Source organism: Loxodonta africana, chromosome 10 (genome assembly GCF_030014295.1).
Source record: "Loxodonta africana isolate mLoxAfr1 chromosome 10, mLoxAfr1.hap2, whole genome shotgun sequence".
NCBI lineage: Eukaryota > Metazoa > Chordata > Mammalia > Proboscidea > Elephantidae > Loxodonta > Loxodonta africana.
The window spans coordinates 41,634,435-41,651,197 of NC_087351.1; the positions used below are offsets into that span (position 1 = coordinate 41,634,435).

The 16,763-nt window shown below is 39.1% G+C and overlaps 1 protein-coding gene across 1 annotated transcript in view; it reads right to left on the minus strand.

Moving 5' to 3' along the window:
- Nucleotides 1–16,763, minus strand: part of PRKD1 (protein kinase D1) — a 399,928-nt gene that overhangs the window by 90,297 nt on the left and 292,868 nt on the right. The window contains exons 3-4 of the mRNA XM_003408596.4: nucleotides 3,572–3,703; nucleotides 1,787–1,947 (exon numbers count right to left, since the gene is read on the minus strand). Of these exons, the coding sequence (XP_003408644.1) occupies nucleotides 1,787–1,947; nucleotides 3,572–3,703 (293 nt within the window). The remainder of the gene's footprint in view (nucleotides 1–1,786; nucleotides 1,948–3,571; nucleotides 3,704–16,763) is intronic.

Here is a 16,763-nt window from a genome sequence, read left to right on the forward strand (position 1 = left end):
AAAACAGAACAAAAGCAAAACAAGGGAAAAAAAGCCCCAGGGATCCTACCAGCTTGGTATCTCAGGTTGGGGGAGTGGTTCCCCAGTCCAGCGTGGCTTCACAGCCTTTCAAGAAGTTGCAAAGATGGCACACAGAGTCAGGTGTTCCAGAAAAAGGAGGGGGAAGTGTTAGGAGGCACAGAAGAAACCAAAAGAGACAGAGAACCAACACCAGCTCAGGGGCCCAGCCAGTGTGGGCAGGGCGAATCCAAGCAGCCTGAGGCCAAAGTAGTGGCCTCCTGGCCAAGAGACTATGGCTGGTGGGAAGCAGAGGAGGCCAAAGCGGGGAGGGAAGAATAGGGAGGGTTAGGAAAGTGTATATCGCTCATTACTGGGTGCTCTGTCTCCTGCTGGGACATTCCTGAAGCTGTCTTCCCATACTCCCTATCTGCTGATCTCTGACGTGCATGGGGGGAATCCAAGCAGCATGGATGCTGCATTTCCTGGGCGGCGGAGCTACCGCAAACAGCCAGGAACCTCGCAGGTAGAGCAGCGGGGAGAGAATGGGGGGTGGGAAAGCGTGTATCGCTGGTTACCAGGTGCTCTGTCTCCTGCTGGGAGTTCCGCAAAGCTGCTGTCCCATGTTCCCTGTCTGCCGATCCCTGACAGGAGTACAAGATGGAGGATCCGTGCTGAATTAGCTGATGGGGCGCTCTGCATGTACCTCTCCCTGCTCTCTGTCCTCTGTCAGTTTCTTACTCCATTCGGTGATTGGCCGAGTCCTTTATCTCTTCATTTGGCAGTTCAGGCTCCAGGAATGACGTTTGTCTCTGTTTTACTTAGGTTTTTGGGTCTTTGCTGTGGCAGGATGGCGTGGTGCTTCTGTCTATGGCGACATGTTGGCCAGAAGTCCAATTAATACAACTTTTTAGAGATGTCTTCAAAATTCATTTTCTCTTTTCACGCTAAGAGGTTATTTATTTAACCTGAGTATTTTAGTAATATTTTGTTTTTTTCTCTTTAATTGATCTTCCCAATAGCTAGATTATGAATAGTCCTTGGAGTATCTACTGGCAGGGAGGGGGGTTGTAGGAGAGTTGTATTGTAGGAATTTTCTAGCCTCAGCCTCAAACCATTAGGCTATTTCAGAATAATGTCTTTATTTTAAATAATTCACATAATTTCCACAATTTTTGTTTTGCTTTGAATGATCAGAAAATCCAAATTTAAATTTCTGAAAGAATATTTAAACCATATCTATATGTATTTTAGCACTAATGGAAACATTTAAGGTTTTAAGCACCAATTTGTCTCACAGAATTTGTCGAACACCTGTCATTCTGCCAATATACCTGCATATATACAAGGGGGCATCAAGCAATAAATGACTTCCATATTGTCATAAGAGCAAATTTCACATTTTCTATGGAATAAATATTCAGTTATGCCACTGATAACTCTAATAATCTTCAAATTAGAATATCTTTTAATCACTGGCTTCCAAATTTTGACAAACTATGTTTTTGCAACATTAATGCATTATTTTGTGCTACTCTGGCCCTGTGACCATGATGATTTGTCACGTACTTTATAATTTCACTAGGCTGGGAGATAAAAGCAAACTTCAAAGCTCTTGGATATTTGATGAAGCACTGACAAATCTCCAACACAAGCCCTGAAGAAACACATCTATTAACACTCTGGTTGTGTCCTCCCTCCCAGCATACGGTTTTGGATTGACACTGTTATCACATCTTCCCACAGATTTCTCATGTAAACGGGGAAATGGATAAACAGAAGGCCATACCAGAAGGGGCTCATCAGGGGCACTGGTGGAGAGCTCGGCAGACACAGGGCGGACAGTGCTGAGCCCAGTGAGGGAAACATTCGAGAGCCGTCTTCGCCTCACGCCACTACAATTGTTGGGGATTTTAAATGCACATCTCTTATGGTAATTCAGACCACATCCTGTAAAGAGAAAATAAACATGACTTTGGTACAACCATAAACTAAAGGTTATTCCAGTGTTAGCTGTAAATTATAGATTTAAAAAAATATTACTATTTCCGGTTTTCTTAAGGCTCTGCAGAAATTCAAATTTTCTATTGAGCACTTTCTCATTATTTCCCCCAATTTACATATGAGCTGGGTTTGGAATTCTGATTTTGTTGGATGACCTCAGTAATGACCCTAGTGATCATTTTTTTTAATGTTCTGTGATATAAGAGATTTGGGCTTTGAGGATCTAGGGACAAAATTCCAAATAGATTATCTGAGTTATTTTTAGCAGCCACAAATTCTAACGTGGGTGGACATACACAGGTAAAATTAATCACAATGCATCACAAACTTTGGCATCCACTGATGTGAATTTTGGCTTAACAACTTGCTGTCTTCAAGACTTTGGACAAATGGTTTCACCTCAATTTCTTTGTCTGAAAAATGGGGGTAATAACTACTCCGTAGAATTATTAAGAAAATATGTAAAATACCTCACATGCTGGTTTTGGCATAATAACTCACTGCCGTTGGGTCGATTTCAACTCATAGTGACCCTACAGGACAGGGAAGACCTGTCCCATATGGTTTCTAAGGCTGTAAATCTTTACAGAAACAGACTGCCACATCTTTCTCCTGAGAAGTAGCTGGTGGGTTCAAACTGCTGACTTTCTGGTTAGCAGCCAAACGCCTAACCACTGCACCACCAGGGCTCCTCTTTGGCATAATAGGTGATCAGTAATTGGAAGCATATTTTAAAATTAGGGATGCACCATTCAGAGTTTCCCCATGTAACTCGAGTTTCCCTATGTGTCACACAGCAGAAGAGACAAATTTTCCTAACACTACATTTTAGGCAGAGTTTCTTCTAGATCACTGACTCTTGACTTCCCTCCTCACAAAGACAGAAATTCAAAAATTGTGTTAGCTTATTTATAGGTCATGGTATCAATGCTTGGTCATATTGGCTGAGTACATATAGCTTTCTCCCAGTAAACCAAAGAAGGTTATCACCTGGATATAGTTTTAAAAATTATATTATGGCATTCTAGCAACTTGAATTGTGCAGCGGGGATAAAAAATATCTCTTTAATTGATCTTTCCAATAACTAGATTATGAATAGCCCTTGGACTATCTATTGGCAGGGAGGGGGGGTTGTAGGGGAGCTGTAGAAACACAGGTACAATTCTAGTCTGGCACTCAATAGCTGTGTGACTTTGGATGCTTTGGTTAACCTCCTGAATCTTGGTCATCTCAACAAACATTTATTGAATGTCTACCATTCCAAGTTCCGGCATACTTAAGATGCAAACTTTACTTTCAGTCTGTTACCAAAATAATCAGCGTGATACAGGGGAGAAACATGGAAAAGATATGCAGTCTGGGGATCGCAGATCAAAGCACAACATCCATTCATTAAGGATTTATCTGCTGAAGATGGGAAATTTAAGGAAATGAACAGAACAGAATGGATGCACCTAGCAAATGCCTGGAAGACACTTTTGAGGGAAATGGGACACTGTTGTAGAGCGCACAATATAAGCAGATAACTCAAGCATGCCTTAAACTTGGTTAGGGAAGAATGTAACGTACCTTCACATTTAAGGCCTTGACGTACCAGACCCCACAGCATTTCTCCGCAGTGATCACAGAAAGCTGGAGCTCTATACGAATGAACAAAGAGAGCGTGGGGACGAATCTGAAAGTCTTCAAAGGTGGCGGATGCTGTAAAAATGGTAATGTTGAAAAATAAATTGAATGGAAATGCTGATTTGTAAATAATTAGTAAGCAAGCAGGGTCCAACTTTAGGACTATTAGCCACAGGTGTCTTGGCCCCCAATCCAGTGTCCTTTTTACCATATCAGCACTGCTTCTTAGCTTTTCTAACTGCCCATAAAGTTATATCCAATATTCCCATGATGTGGGGAACACACATTCCCCCTTTGGGAGAGTGCCTTGGAATATCATATCACTCACTAAATGTATTTATTACATGTTTACCTTATAACCAAAGTATGTAAGGTGTGCTAGAGTAAACGTTGAAAACGTAGGCAACTCATCTCAGTTAGATGGGTGTCTGAAGTTACGAGGACAGCTTTGAGGTCCTGGCGTCTTTTAGGATGAGTGAAAATAGAGCATTCAGGAGAGTTAATCACGTCTACCAGAAAGAGTACTGACGGTTCAAAGAACATACAACTAAACCATAACGGGGGATGAAGATTTTTTTCTTTATTTTTTTAATATTTCATTTTATTTTTGGTGAAAATATACACAGCAAAACCTGCTCCCATTCAACAGTTTCTAAACATAATGATCAGTGGAATTCATTAGATTATTTACATTGTGTCAATGTTTTCATTATTTCTGTTCTAATTGTTTCATTCTGTTGACTTAAACTCTCCGCTCTCCTCATCTATGCTTTAGAATAGCTGTTATTCATTTGGTCTTACATAGATCATTGTTTAAAAGACGGTAACACTTTTTTTTTCACTTTTTCAGTAAAGTAAATAATCTTTACTTTTTGAATTAAACTGTTATTTGGCTTAAAGGTTACTTCAGGGGATAGTTTTGATTCAAGGTTTAAAGGGTAACTCAGGGCCATAGTCTATTGTGTCTCTGATCAGAACTTTTGGTAGTGGTAGTTGCGCATCATCTAGTTCTTTTGGTCTCAAAATAGTTCTATGGTCCAGTTCCTTCTGATTCTTGGCTTTCCTTCTTCCTCTTTTGTTCCAGGTGAATGCTGGCCAATAGCTGTATCTTAGATGGCATTCGTAAGCTTTTAAAACCTTAGACACTACTCACCATACTAGGAGGTAAAACACAAACTTGAAGAGCTATACTATGCCAATTGACTGGATGGCCCCATAAGACCATGACCCTAAAGAAAATTAAAAATTTTAATGGATCAGTTTTTACCTTGAACTTTGAATAAAAGTAATTTATTCCAAATGAATGTGCTTTATTATTGAAAATTACCTATCAACTTATTAAAGCTTTGATTTCACTCAATTTGAAAACTATGAAAATAAGAAGAAGTAAAATTTATTGAGCTCTGATATATACTGAACTGAAGCCAGCCTGAATTTCTGGCAGTTCCCTGTCGATACACTGCTACAGCCGTTATTGAATGATCTTCAGCAAAATTTTGCTTGCATGCGGTATTAATGATATTGTTCTATAATTTCCACATTTGGTTGGATCACTTTTCTCGGGAATAGGCACAAATATGGATCTTTTCCAGTCAGTTGGCCAGGAAGCTGTCTTCCGTATTTCTTGGCATAGACGACTGAGCACCTCTACTGCTGCGTCCATTTGTTGAAACATCTCAACTGATATTCTGTCAATCCCTGGAGGCTTGTTTTTCATCAATGCCTTCGGAGGAGCTTGGAATTCTTCCTTCAGTACCATTGGTTCCTAATCATATGCTACCTCTTGAAATGGTTGAACATCAACTAATTCTTTTTGGTATAATGACTGTGTATTCCTTCCATCTTCTTTTGATGCTTCCTGTGCTGTTTAATATTTTCCCCATAGAATCTTTCACTATTGCAACTCGAGGCTTGAATTTTTTGTTCAGTTCTTTCAGCTTGAGAAATGCCAAGAGTGTTCCTTTTTGGTTTTCTATCTCCAGCTCTTTGCGCATGTCATTATAATATTTTACTTTGTCTTCTCGAGCCTCCCTTTGAAATCTTCAGTTCTTTTACTTCATCATTTCTTCCTTTTGCTTTAGCTGCTCGACACTCATGAGCAAGTTTCAAAGTCTCCTCTGACATCCATCTTGGTCTTTTCTTTCTTTCCTGTCTTTTCAATGACCTCTTGCTTTCTTCATGGATGATGTTCTTTATGTCCTTCTACAACTAGTCTGGTCTTCGGTCACTAGTGTCTTAATGCGTCAAATCTATTCTTCAGATGGTCTCTAAATTCAGGTCAGATGAACTTAAGGTCATATTTTGGCTCTCGTGGACTTGCTCTGATTTTCTTCAGTTTCAGCTTGAACTTGCATGTGAGCAATTGATGGTCTGTTCCATGGTCGACCCCTGGCCTTGTTCCGACTGATGATATTGAGCTTTTCCATCGTCTCTTTCCACAGATATAGTCAATTTGATTCCTGTGTGTTCCATCTGGCGAGGTCCATGTGTATAGTCACCATTTATATTGGTGAAAGAAGGTATCTGCAATGAAGAAGTCATTGGTCTTGCAAAATTCTATCATTCAATCTCCGGCATTTTTTCTATCACCAAGGCCATATTTTCCAACTACTGATCCTTCATTTCCAACTTTTGCATTAAAATCATCAGGAATTATCACTGCATCCTGACTGCACGTTCGAGCAATTTCAGACTGCAGCAGCTGATAAAAATCGATTTCTTCATCTTTGGCCTTAGTGGTTCATGTGTAAATTTGATGTTTACCTGTGTTTTACTGACTATGCAAAGGCATTCAACTGTGTGGATCATAACAAATTATGGATAACACTAAGAAGAATGGGAATTCCAGAACACTTAATCGTGCTCATGAAGAACCTGTACATAGATCAAGAGGCAGTTATCTGGACAGAACAAGGGTATACTGATTGGTTTAAAGTCAGGAAAGGTGTGCGTTAGGGTTTTATCTTTTCACCATACCTATTCAATCTGTATGCTCAGCAAATAATCCGAGAAGCTGGACTATATGAAGAAGAACAGGGCATCAGGATTGGAGGAAGACTCATTAACAACCTGCGTTATGCAGATTACACAACCTTGCTTGCTGAAAATGAAAAGGACTTGAAGCACTTACTAATGAAAATCAAAGACCACACCTTCAGTATGGATTGAACCTCAACATAAAGAAAACAAAAAACCTCACAACTGGACCAATGAACAACATCATGATAAACTGAGAAAAGACTGAAGTTGTCAATGATTTCATTTTACTTGGATCTACAATCAACACCCATGGAAGCAGCAGTCAAGAAATCAAAAGACACACTGCATTGGGTAAATCTGCAAAGGACGTCTTTAAGGAGTTGAAAAGCAGGATGTCACCTTGAAGACTAAGGTGCGCTTGACCCAAGTCATATTATTCTCAATTGCATCATATGCATGCGAACACTGGACAATGAAAAGGGAAGACTGAAGAAGAACTGATGTCTTTGAATTGTGGCGCTGGCAAAGAATATTGAATATACCATGGACTGCCAAAAGAATGAACAAACCTGTCTTGGAAGAAGTACAGCCAGAATGCTCCTTAGAAGCAAGGACGGTGAGACTGCATCTTACATACTTTGGACATGTTGTTGGGAGGGATCAGTCCCTGGAGAAGGACATCGTGCTTGGCAAAGTTTAGGGTCAGCGGAAAAGAGGAAGACCCTCAAGGAGGTGAATTGACAGAATGGCCGCAACAATGAGCTCAAGCACAGCAACAATTGTAACGATGGCGCAGGGCTGAGTAGTGTTTCTTTCTGTTGTGAACAAGGTCGGTATGAGTCGGAACTGACTCGATGGCAGCTAACAACAACAAGAACAATATATCCTGGACACTGTGCTAAGAGATTTAAGTGTGGGAAATAGAAGCTGGTAAAAGAATGAAGCCATCTAATCATTTCCTATGTGAAGTTCTGACTAGCTTCAATATTCCTTGTCAAAAAGGGTTTCAATTGAGATAAGTTTGGAAAATTGCGCATTATACTTCCCATTTCAAGATTCACAATATTATAGCCAATGCTTATTTTAAGTAAATCGGTGTAAAGGTATGGTTTGGGTGCCAATCATCTACTTTGGTGGTTTGGTCAAACTGTGTCTAATTTTGAGACACAATCCTTTTCAAAATTAGTCTCTCATATGCAAGTTGTTTTAAAAAAAAAGATAGCTAAAAAAAAAATACCATGCTAACCAACAACTCCAAGCTTCTTGCAAAAAAAAGCCCCCCATGACCAAAACACTATGACAATACTATGACACTAATTAGCTGAATAATTACTGTAGTTTTCAAAATCAGGAACACTAGAATTTGACAATACAAATACAAGCTGTGTTCAGACATTTAAAAAATTAATCAGGAGGAACATAAATAATTTAAAAGATTTTCAATGACCAAACACTCACCGATGTATGTCAGGTATGTTTTCTATTTTTCCACTTTTTTGATGAGGATTAACATTCATAAGCAGTTAGCACCCTTGACTTAAGTTTAAATGCCATATTTCTAAAGTTCAATTTTAATATTCTCCTGTTAATTTTAGAATAATTAAGTAGAGTTTTTAAATAAAATCTACCAAGTATGGTGAGGTTTAACATCCATCTGAAATCAAAGCACAACATCCATTCATTATGAATTTACCTGTTCTACACCCTGGGGGAAATCAGCATTAGCTGAGTGTATGCATGCTGTCTCGCCTAATCACAAAATTGTACTTCAGAGATAATCACTTAGCACAGGAAAACAAAGTGAATGCCGTAATCCCATTTCATTTCAGCTTTGGAAGCAAAATGGACAGATATTAAAGTGTCTAGAGAATCCATGAAAGGAACAATGTGCTATCTGTCGGTCTGTCATAATCCATCAGCCGACCTAAATTAAAACCATATGACAGGGCTACAAACTAAACACAATGGGCCCCTTATACTGGTATTTGTGTCTCTCCTGATTTGCTCTATTCACAGTCTATTGTTTGCTCCAGTGTGTAGGAGAGGAGAAAATGACAGGCTTCCCTTAGTCATTGAGCATTTGAAATAGGTAATTGAGCCAAAAACCCTAAGATAATCAGTAGTTCTTTTAAGGCTCATTATAAATTGTTGCACAAAATGGAGTAAACTGTTTGGTTACCAGTACAGAAGAAATGACACCCCTGAAGCAAAATAAATCCTCTCTGTAGGTCAAAATAATTTTCATCATAAAATAATGTCAGATCTTCCAAGTTTTTCAGTTTTTTCTTTTTACTAGTAATTTTGGCAATTTTGGAGAGACAGTAACTCATACTGGCTACAGCAAGTTGGATCTGATACAATAAGAAATGCTTAACACCGGCAGTCATCATCTCACTCAATTTTTCACAAGAAATCTATGAGGTGGATATTATCTTTATACCCAAAGATGTGATAACTGAGCCTCAGAGAAACAAGAGAGTTACCTAAGACATTTCGTCAACTTGAGCAAACCTGACACCAGAGCCATATACACTCTTAGCTACTATGACTCGTTACTGTATTTATTTGACAATTAAAACATCATGATTTTTTACAAAAATCAAAAGTAATTCTTAACTAACAGCCCATTGGAGCTATGGACCTATGTGATACACAGTGTCGCTACATTTAACTGACATTGGTCTGGACAAAAGCAAGGCATTTTGAAGCTTTTAAAGGCAGTGAAAATTTCTGTGGGGAAATTTGTTTTTTCCTTAGCTTCTGGAGTACTGAAAACAGTTTCTGGATATGATTCCTCCCCTCCCGCCCTCACACACACGCACCACAAACACATCCACTCACCAGTTTTAAGGTATTCTATGAATAAGAAACCACATCTATCCGACTCCCATCCATCCATTCATATGCACACATAACGCACATCCTCTGTTGCATGAAAATTTTCACTGGTGGAAGGATTACTACTCATAAAACAATTTATTCCATTTGTGAATATCTCAAAGTATTAGAAAGTTCTTTATACTGAGCCCCAAACACTCCTCTGTAACTTCTATTTACTAGTCGGAGTCCTAAAGCAATCTTTTAAAATGAAGATGGTCCTTCAAATATTGAAAGTATTTCTGTATCTTTCTTTAATCATGTCATGTAGGCCAAGCAGACCTAATACCTTCAAGCATACAGCTGATTTATGACACATCTTATTAAAATATTCAGACCCTACTCATTATTTGATAAATATTTATTAAAATATTCAGAACCTACTTGTGGTGCAATGGTAAAGTGCTTGGCTGCTAATCAAAAGGTCAGTAATTTGAACCCACCAGTGGCCCCAAAACCCACTGCCATCGAGTCCATTCCAACTCATAGGGACCCTATAGGACAGAGTAGAACTTCCCAGTAGAGTTTCCAAGGAGTGCCTAGCAGATTCGAACTGCCGACCTCTTGGTTAGCAGCTGTAGCACTTAACCACTAGGCCACCAGGGTTTCCTGTGGCTCCGTGGGAAAAAAAGACCTGGAGATCAACTCCCACAAAGATTACTGCCCAGGAAACTCTATGGGGCAGTTCTACTCTGTCCTATAGGGTCGCTATGAGTCAGGATTGACTTGACAGCACACAACAACTACTTAAGACAGTATATGTTGGAAACAAAAAGATGCCTAAGGAATAGTATCTGTTGTTGAGGATAACAGACATATCAGTAATCATAATACAAAATACAGGGACGTAATCACAAAAGAAGGGGTACCTAAGTTGTCTTGAGTCTGTCATAGAAAATTTCATTGAAGAGGGGACCCTATAAGGATCTTGATGGGTGAAGAATATTTTGAAAAGGAAAAGGGGAACCATTTTTAGATAGTCTGCTTTTATTTAATTATAGATAATTTACATGATTATCTACATTTTTCTTTATAATTACTGTGGGTTCTTGACACTTATCATCTTTGATACACTGTCTAGGCAGTCAGCCTGAATGACTCCAAGTTGTCTATAAGGCAGGAAACTAAGATGTGACAACAGATCACCCCCATGCTATGGCGGCCCAAGTGTGTGACAGCGCTTGCAAAGTTAAACCTGCACCAGTCATTTCCTGCCCGTCTCCATATATGCCCACCTGTACCCTGAGGCTGCTCAGCTCTTTCTGCTTCTCCACTGGTCCCATTCTTTCCAAGCCACTTTTGTACCAGCTTCTCTGTACATGCAAGCACTGTTCAAATTAATCACAAATTTCACATTTCTGTCCTATCTGAAAATGGCCAATATTAGGTAGACCCTACAGCTTTTCAGCAGCAAGAGCATTCAACCAACTCTTGTTGAGACACTTTTGGTAGCATTTTTTGGATGGCTGAAGAAAAACAGAAAAGGTATTTCCATTGCCAACTTACATCTGACCAGAAAAACATTTCAGTACAGTGATGGAAAGCTTGAGAGGCTGCGAATTTATCAACCCAGAGCTCATGGCAGCCAAGATAGAAAACATAGAATGTATTTAGATATGTTCGTTAGACAATCCAGAAAGTTCTGGGAAAATATTTTCTAAGTCCATGGCTGGAGACTCTTAAAAAACATGGGTCCAAGGGGAATACAAAAGGTCTCAAAAGCCATATTTTGATAACAAAATAGCACGCTATCCTAATTAGGAAGAAAAGGGGACAGTATCTAGATAAACAGACATGACTGCACAAGGTATTCTCTGATAAACTCATATTCGGAAAGAGAACATATCAAAGACATAAGCAGCATCACAGAGTCAGGGTGAATATAAATAAGGGGCTCCAGCCAGAGAAACCATCTCAGGAAGGCTAAAGGAAAGAAAAAGCTGAAGCTTTTTAAAAATCTAAGCCAGAACAAAAGGCCTTTTGGCTGTGTTTCATATAGAAGGAATGAGGCAGAGATAGGCCTGAGCCATGGGGGAAAAATAACTTAATGCTAACAGATGAAATAGAAAACGCTCAACTATCCAACTGTAATTTTGTTTCCATCTTCACCAGAAAAGTGGACCATCTTCAAACTAATAGGAAAAAATAGGAAGAACAAATATACTCAAGAAGGAATTGAAGTCTAGGATGGATGAAAAAAGATTATATTTATCTATTTTAAGGGCTTTAATTATCTCTAGTAGGCCCAGATGAGTTATATGCGTGGGCTCAAAAATTTACTTTTAATTTTAACATCACCAACCATCCCACCCCACCTTCTTCTCCCCCCTCAAAATCAACCTCAGTATTGTAACAGAATCCTGTTGAGTTTAATGAAATTATTCCACAGTCCTTTTGCAAGAATTCTGACAAGAATACAAAAGCTTTAAAAGGAGAATGATAATAAAAATTTACCCCATTTGATATGAAAATATTCTATAAACTTTAACATTTTAAAATGTGGATCTTGTACAACATAAATAAAAGAGATTAATAAAATAGAATTGATAACCCAAAAATGAACTCTAAGTAAGAATTTAAAATATGATACAAGAGATATAAATCAATGAAAGGGAAACATTATATAAAAATGTTAACAATTGGTAAAAATTACTTAATGGGAAAAAATATAATTTAGAAACTAATCTTTTATACTAAAATAACTGATAAGTGAAAAGTTAAATAAAAATACCAAACCATAGAAACTAGAAGGAAATAGAATGCTTATCAAATCTCTGGAAGGAAGATGACTTGACAAAACAAGAACAGTTTATAAAGTGGTGGAAGAAATCAAAATGATGGAAGAAATCAAAATAGACAAGACTCATTAGCATTATCATGTAGCAGGGACTACTGGTTGACTGGCCAGAGAGTAATATAGTAGTCACTGTTATTTAGCATCGTTACAAATAGGTTTATTTACAATAATTATACATTCTCGTTCCCAGAAAGTGACAAGGAGAGAGCCTCATGCATTGTCAGATATCAGGCATGCAGGTGACAAGGCCCATGTTCTATTATGAAAATTAGGAAAGCTAGCAGAATGGATGCTGCATGCTTTAAAACTGGAAAAGTTGTGCGTCAGGTTGTATCCTTTCACCGTACTGATTTGATCTGTACGCTGAGAAAATAACACCAGAAGCTGGGCTATATGAAGAATAACAGGGCTTCAGGATTGGAGGAAGACTCATTTCGATATGCAGATGACACAGTCTTGCTTACCTAAAGTGAAGATGATTCGAAGCACTTACTGATAAAGATCAAAGACCACAGCCTTCCGTATGATTTATACCTCAATAGAAAGAAAACAAAAATCCTCACAACTGGACCAATAAGCAACATCTAGATAAAAGGAGAAAATACTGAAGCTGGCAAGGATTTTATTTTACTTGGACCCACCGTCAACACCCATGAAAGCAGCAGTCAGGAAATCAAACAAACATACTGCATCGGGCAAATCTGCTGCAAAAGACATCTTTAAAATATTAAAAAACAAAGCTGTCACTTTGATGACTAAGGTGCACCTGATGCAAGCCATGATATTTTCAATCACCTCCTATGCATGCAAAAGCTGAAACTGAAAAGGGAAAACTGAAGAATTGATGCATTTGACTTATGGTGTTGGTGAAGAATACTGAATATACCATGGACTCCCAGAAGAACCAACAAATAGTTCCTGGAAGAAGTACAGCCAGAACGCTCTTTAGAAGTGAGGATCACGAGGCTTGTCTCACTTACTTTGGACATGTTATTAGGCGGGACCAATCCCTGGAGAAGGACATCATGCTTGGTAAAGTAGAGGGTCAGCATAAAAGAGGAAGACCCTCAAGGAGACAGTGGCTACAACAATGTGCTGAAACATAGCAACAATTGTGACGATGGTGTAGTGTTTCATTCTGCGGTACATACAGTCACTATGAGTTGGAACTGACTCATTGGAACCTAACAACAACAATATTCATTCTTGCTTGCTCAAAGAGAAAGAAATCCTTTATTATTATTATATATAAATATACTTTTTTTTTTTTTTTTTTTTACCAGAAGCAGGAGCCAGGACAATAGGGGTGTTTGGCAGCAGGGCTAAAGCCCTGCTCAAAGAGCATTTTGTGATATGTTCGTGAATCCACAGAGTTACAGTTAACACCTGAGGGATCCTTTGTTTCCCTGTAAAGCAAAGAGCTCTACGGTGTTGAACTGGCTGCTCCGGAACACCTGCTTTAGAAGCAGAACTGCCTCCTGACAGAAAGATGCTGCTAGTGGGAAACTGCTACACCATGGAATCCTATGTAACTAAGAGGAGAGAGCTACAAAACAGTTTGTCTATGGCTGCCCTCTCCATACTGAGAAATTGGCCCAGAGCACTCCCATCAATTCACTTTTTGCTCCAGCCATTACTGCTGCATGCTTCCTGGTCTTTCACATAAACCATTCCACCTATTTTGCATGCAGTAGGGCTTTGAACCAGTTCATCCCAATTCAGTCATGGCTGAGGAAGAGAAGCCTTAATAAATGGGAATTTTTTAAATTTGGGTGAACTGGAGTAAAAACTGGAATAGGAAAAATTATGGGTTGAAGCCCTGCTAGAAACTTAATCTCTCTCTTAAAAAACACAGACAGTGTACGAGTTATATAAACAACCAAATCTCTTGCCTGTAGGATTTTGAGTAGAATTGGAAACAGCGGTGCTCTGCTCAGAGATGGAGGCTGAACCCGCCACTTCCAACATGTGTCGCTCTCCACAGTCCTGCCTAATCCAACCTCACACCCCAGGCTCATGAAAGGGCTCGCTTTGCCTCTTCTGAGTATACCATTCCAGGTTATCGACCTGTAACTTTTCCCTTTTCCAGTTATTATTCCAGTTCACCCAAATTTTAAAAATTTGGCCTGTTCTGGTTTCACTTCATCAGCTATGAGTGAACTGGTTCAAACCAGTTTGAAGCCCTGACATGCAAATATTCCTTATGTAGCTAACTCCTACCCATTCTACAATTCCACTCAGTGTCATCTGCTCTGTGGAGCCTTCCAAGATATACCACTTCTATGGAGTTAAATGGCCCTTTTCTCTGTCCTCATAGCCTCCTGAGCACACTTCTATCATAAAATGTATCACTCTAGACTGTTAATGCCTTACTTGCAGCTTACTGATTTATCTGTTCACACCCAAAATAATAAGTTATTGGAGGACAGAGATCATACCTTCTTTGAATTTGTACACACTTATTAAGTGATCAGGTACCGTTTGTGGTTGAATAAATAAAGCAATGCCTTTAAGATTCATATCGCTTGCCCACAGTTCTAAGGCTCTATATTTCATTAAGCCCTAATAATTTTTAAGGAGCCCTGGTGGTGCAGTGGTTAAAGAGTTCAGCTCCTTACCCAAAGGTCAGCAATGTGAACCCACCAGCCACTCTGCAGAAGAAAGATGTGGCAGTCTGCTTCGGTAAAGATTTACAGCCCTGGAAACCCTATGGAGTAGTTCTACTCTGTCCTATGGGGTTGCCCTGAGTCGGAACTGACTCAACAACAGCAGGTTTGGTTTTGGAATAATCTGTAAATATATTATTTCAAGTTCAAAAGTAAAGCCCATCAGTATCATACTTTGGGCAATGTTTTTAAAAATATCTAGCAATGCTGTCCAGACATGCACCTTATCACTCTAAGACAGTGCAGTGTGGATAGTGATGAAGAGCAGGCCACAGTGTCAGAAGGTACCTGGGTTCTAATCCTGGTCATGGCAAATGCATGACCTTATGTTCGTTACTTCAATTCTCAGAACCTCAGTGTCCCTATCTACGAAACTGGCTTGCTAAAACCTCACCTCACTGGGCCGTGAGGAGGACACAAAATGATTTGCATAGTCTATGACACGCTGGTGGCAGTTACCACACAAAGTTCTTAGCATAGAAGACCATGGGTTTTGTGGTCAGAAATTCTTGAATTTGAATCCAAGTCATTATTAATACAATTTACAATTATTATTATTATTGTCATCATCATCAATACTACTAGTAGTACTACCAATAATGCTAATTCTACTTTTCAGTCTATTGCCTATCTAAAACACTTAGCAACTAAGGGCTTAAAAACTGTTATTATTTGTTCTTTCTACCGCCTCATAAGGAATGTGTTTCCACTCTGAAGGAAATTGCTTTTCTATCCACTATTCATTTTTTTTTGTTCTGCTTACCACTAATTAAATGGAGCTAAAAAAAAAAAAAAATTTTTTTTTTTTTTTTTTAAGTCCATAAGGCTGTGTCTAGTTCTTTCTCTAAAATGAATCAATTAACAGTTGGGGATTGCAGTGGGGAAAGAGGGGTCACCATATCCTGATGTGACTGAATGACAAATGTCACAGCTGGAAAGAGATTAGAGAGCATCTCAGGTCAAGAAAGAACATAAATGGTTGCCCCCATGTGTCCAACATAGAGGAAAAAGAAAATTAAGTAAAAATGTCATGGAGTCAAATTCTAGCTAATGAGTGCAGGCTCTGCAGGCACCCCTGAGTAGGCTGGAGGAAAGGTCAAGCCTGTTCCTTAGAAAGCTCCACTGCATACAGGAGACTTTATACCTTTAAGAGGATAATGACCTAATTTACATGAGGAATACCAGTTTACAAATTGCCCTTTAGACTACTTACAAAAGACCCCTAGACAAAGGCTAGATACACTATTAGACTGAAATGCTCTGATAGGCAGCTGGGTTTCTCATGACAAACAACGTCACTGTCGTCAAACACATTTGCATGTAGACAACAGTCCAGGCCCTATATACACTGCTTGGAGTTTCTTTAAGTCTCACTGTACTTTTCATAGAAGCAGATGTTTCCTTTTGATTTGTGAATAAAACACTTAAAAGCTATGAAACCTGCTGGGTATTCCCACTCCAGAAGAAGCAACAGTTCAATATTGGCTAAATTCAGTTCCTTGCTTGCTGACTGGGCACCTGTTGTGTGCAGGGATTGTCTGGCTGCAGCTCACAGTCACTGAGAGAAGAATACTTGCTGCTGAGGGATTCATGGTATAGTATTCCTTAGAAAGTACGAAACTGAATGATTAAGATGGTCCACTCAGATTCACGAGAATAAAATCCCAAAAAAACCAAACCTGTTGCTGTCAAGTTGATTCCAACTCAGCTACTCTATAGGAGAAAGTAGAACTGCCCCACAGCGTTTTCAAACAGCAGCTGGTGGACTCGAACTCCTGACCTATTGATTAGCAGCCAAGCTCTTAACCACTGTGCC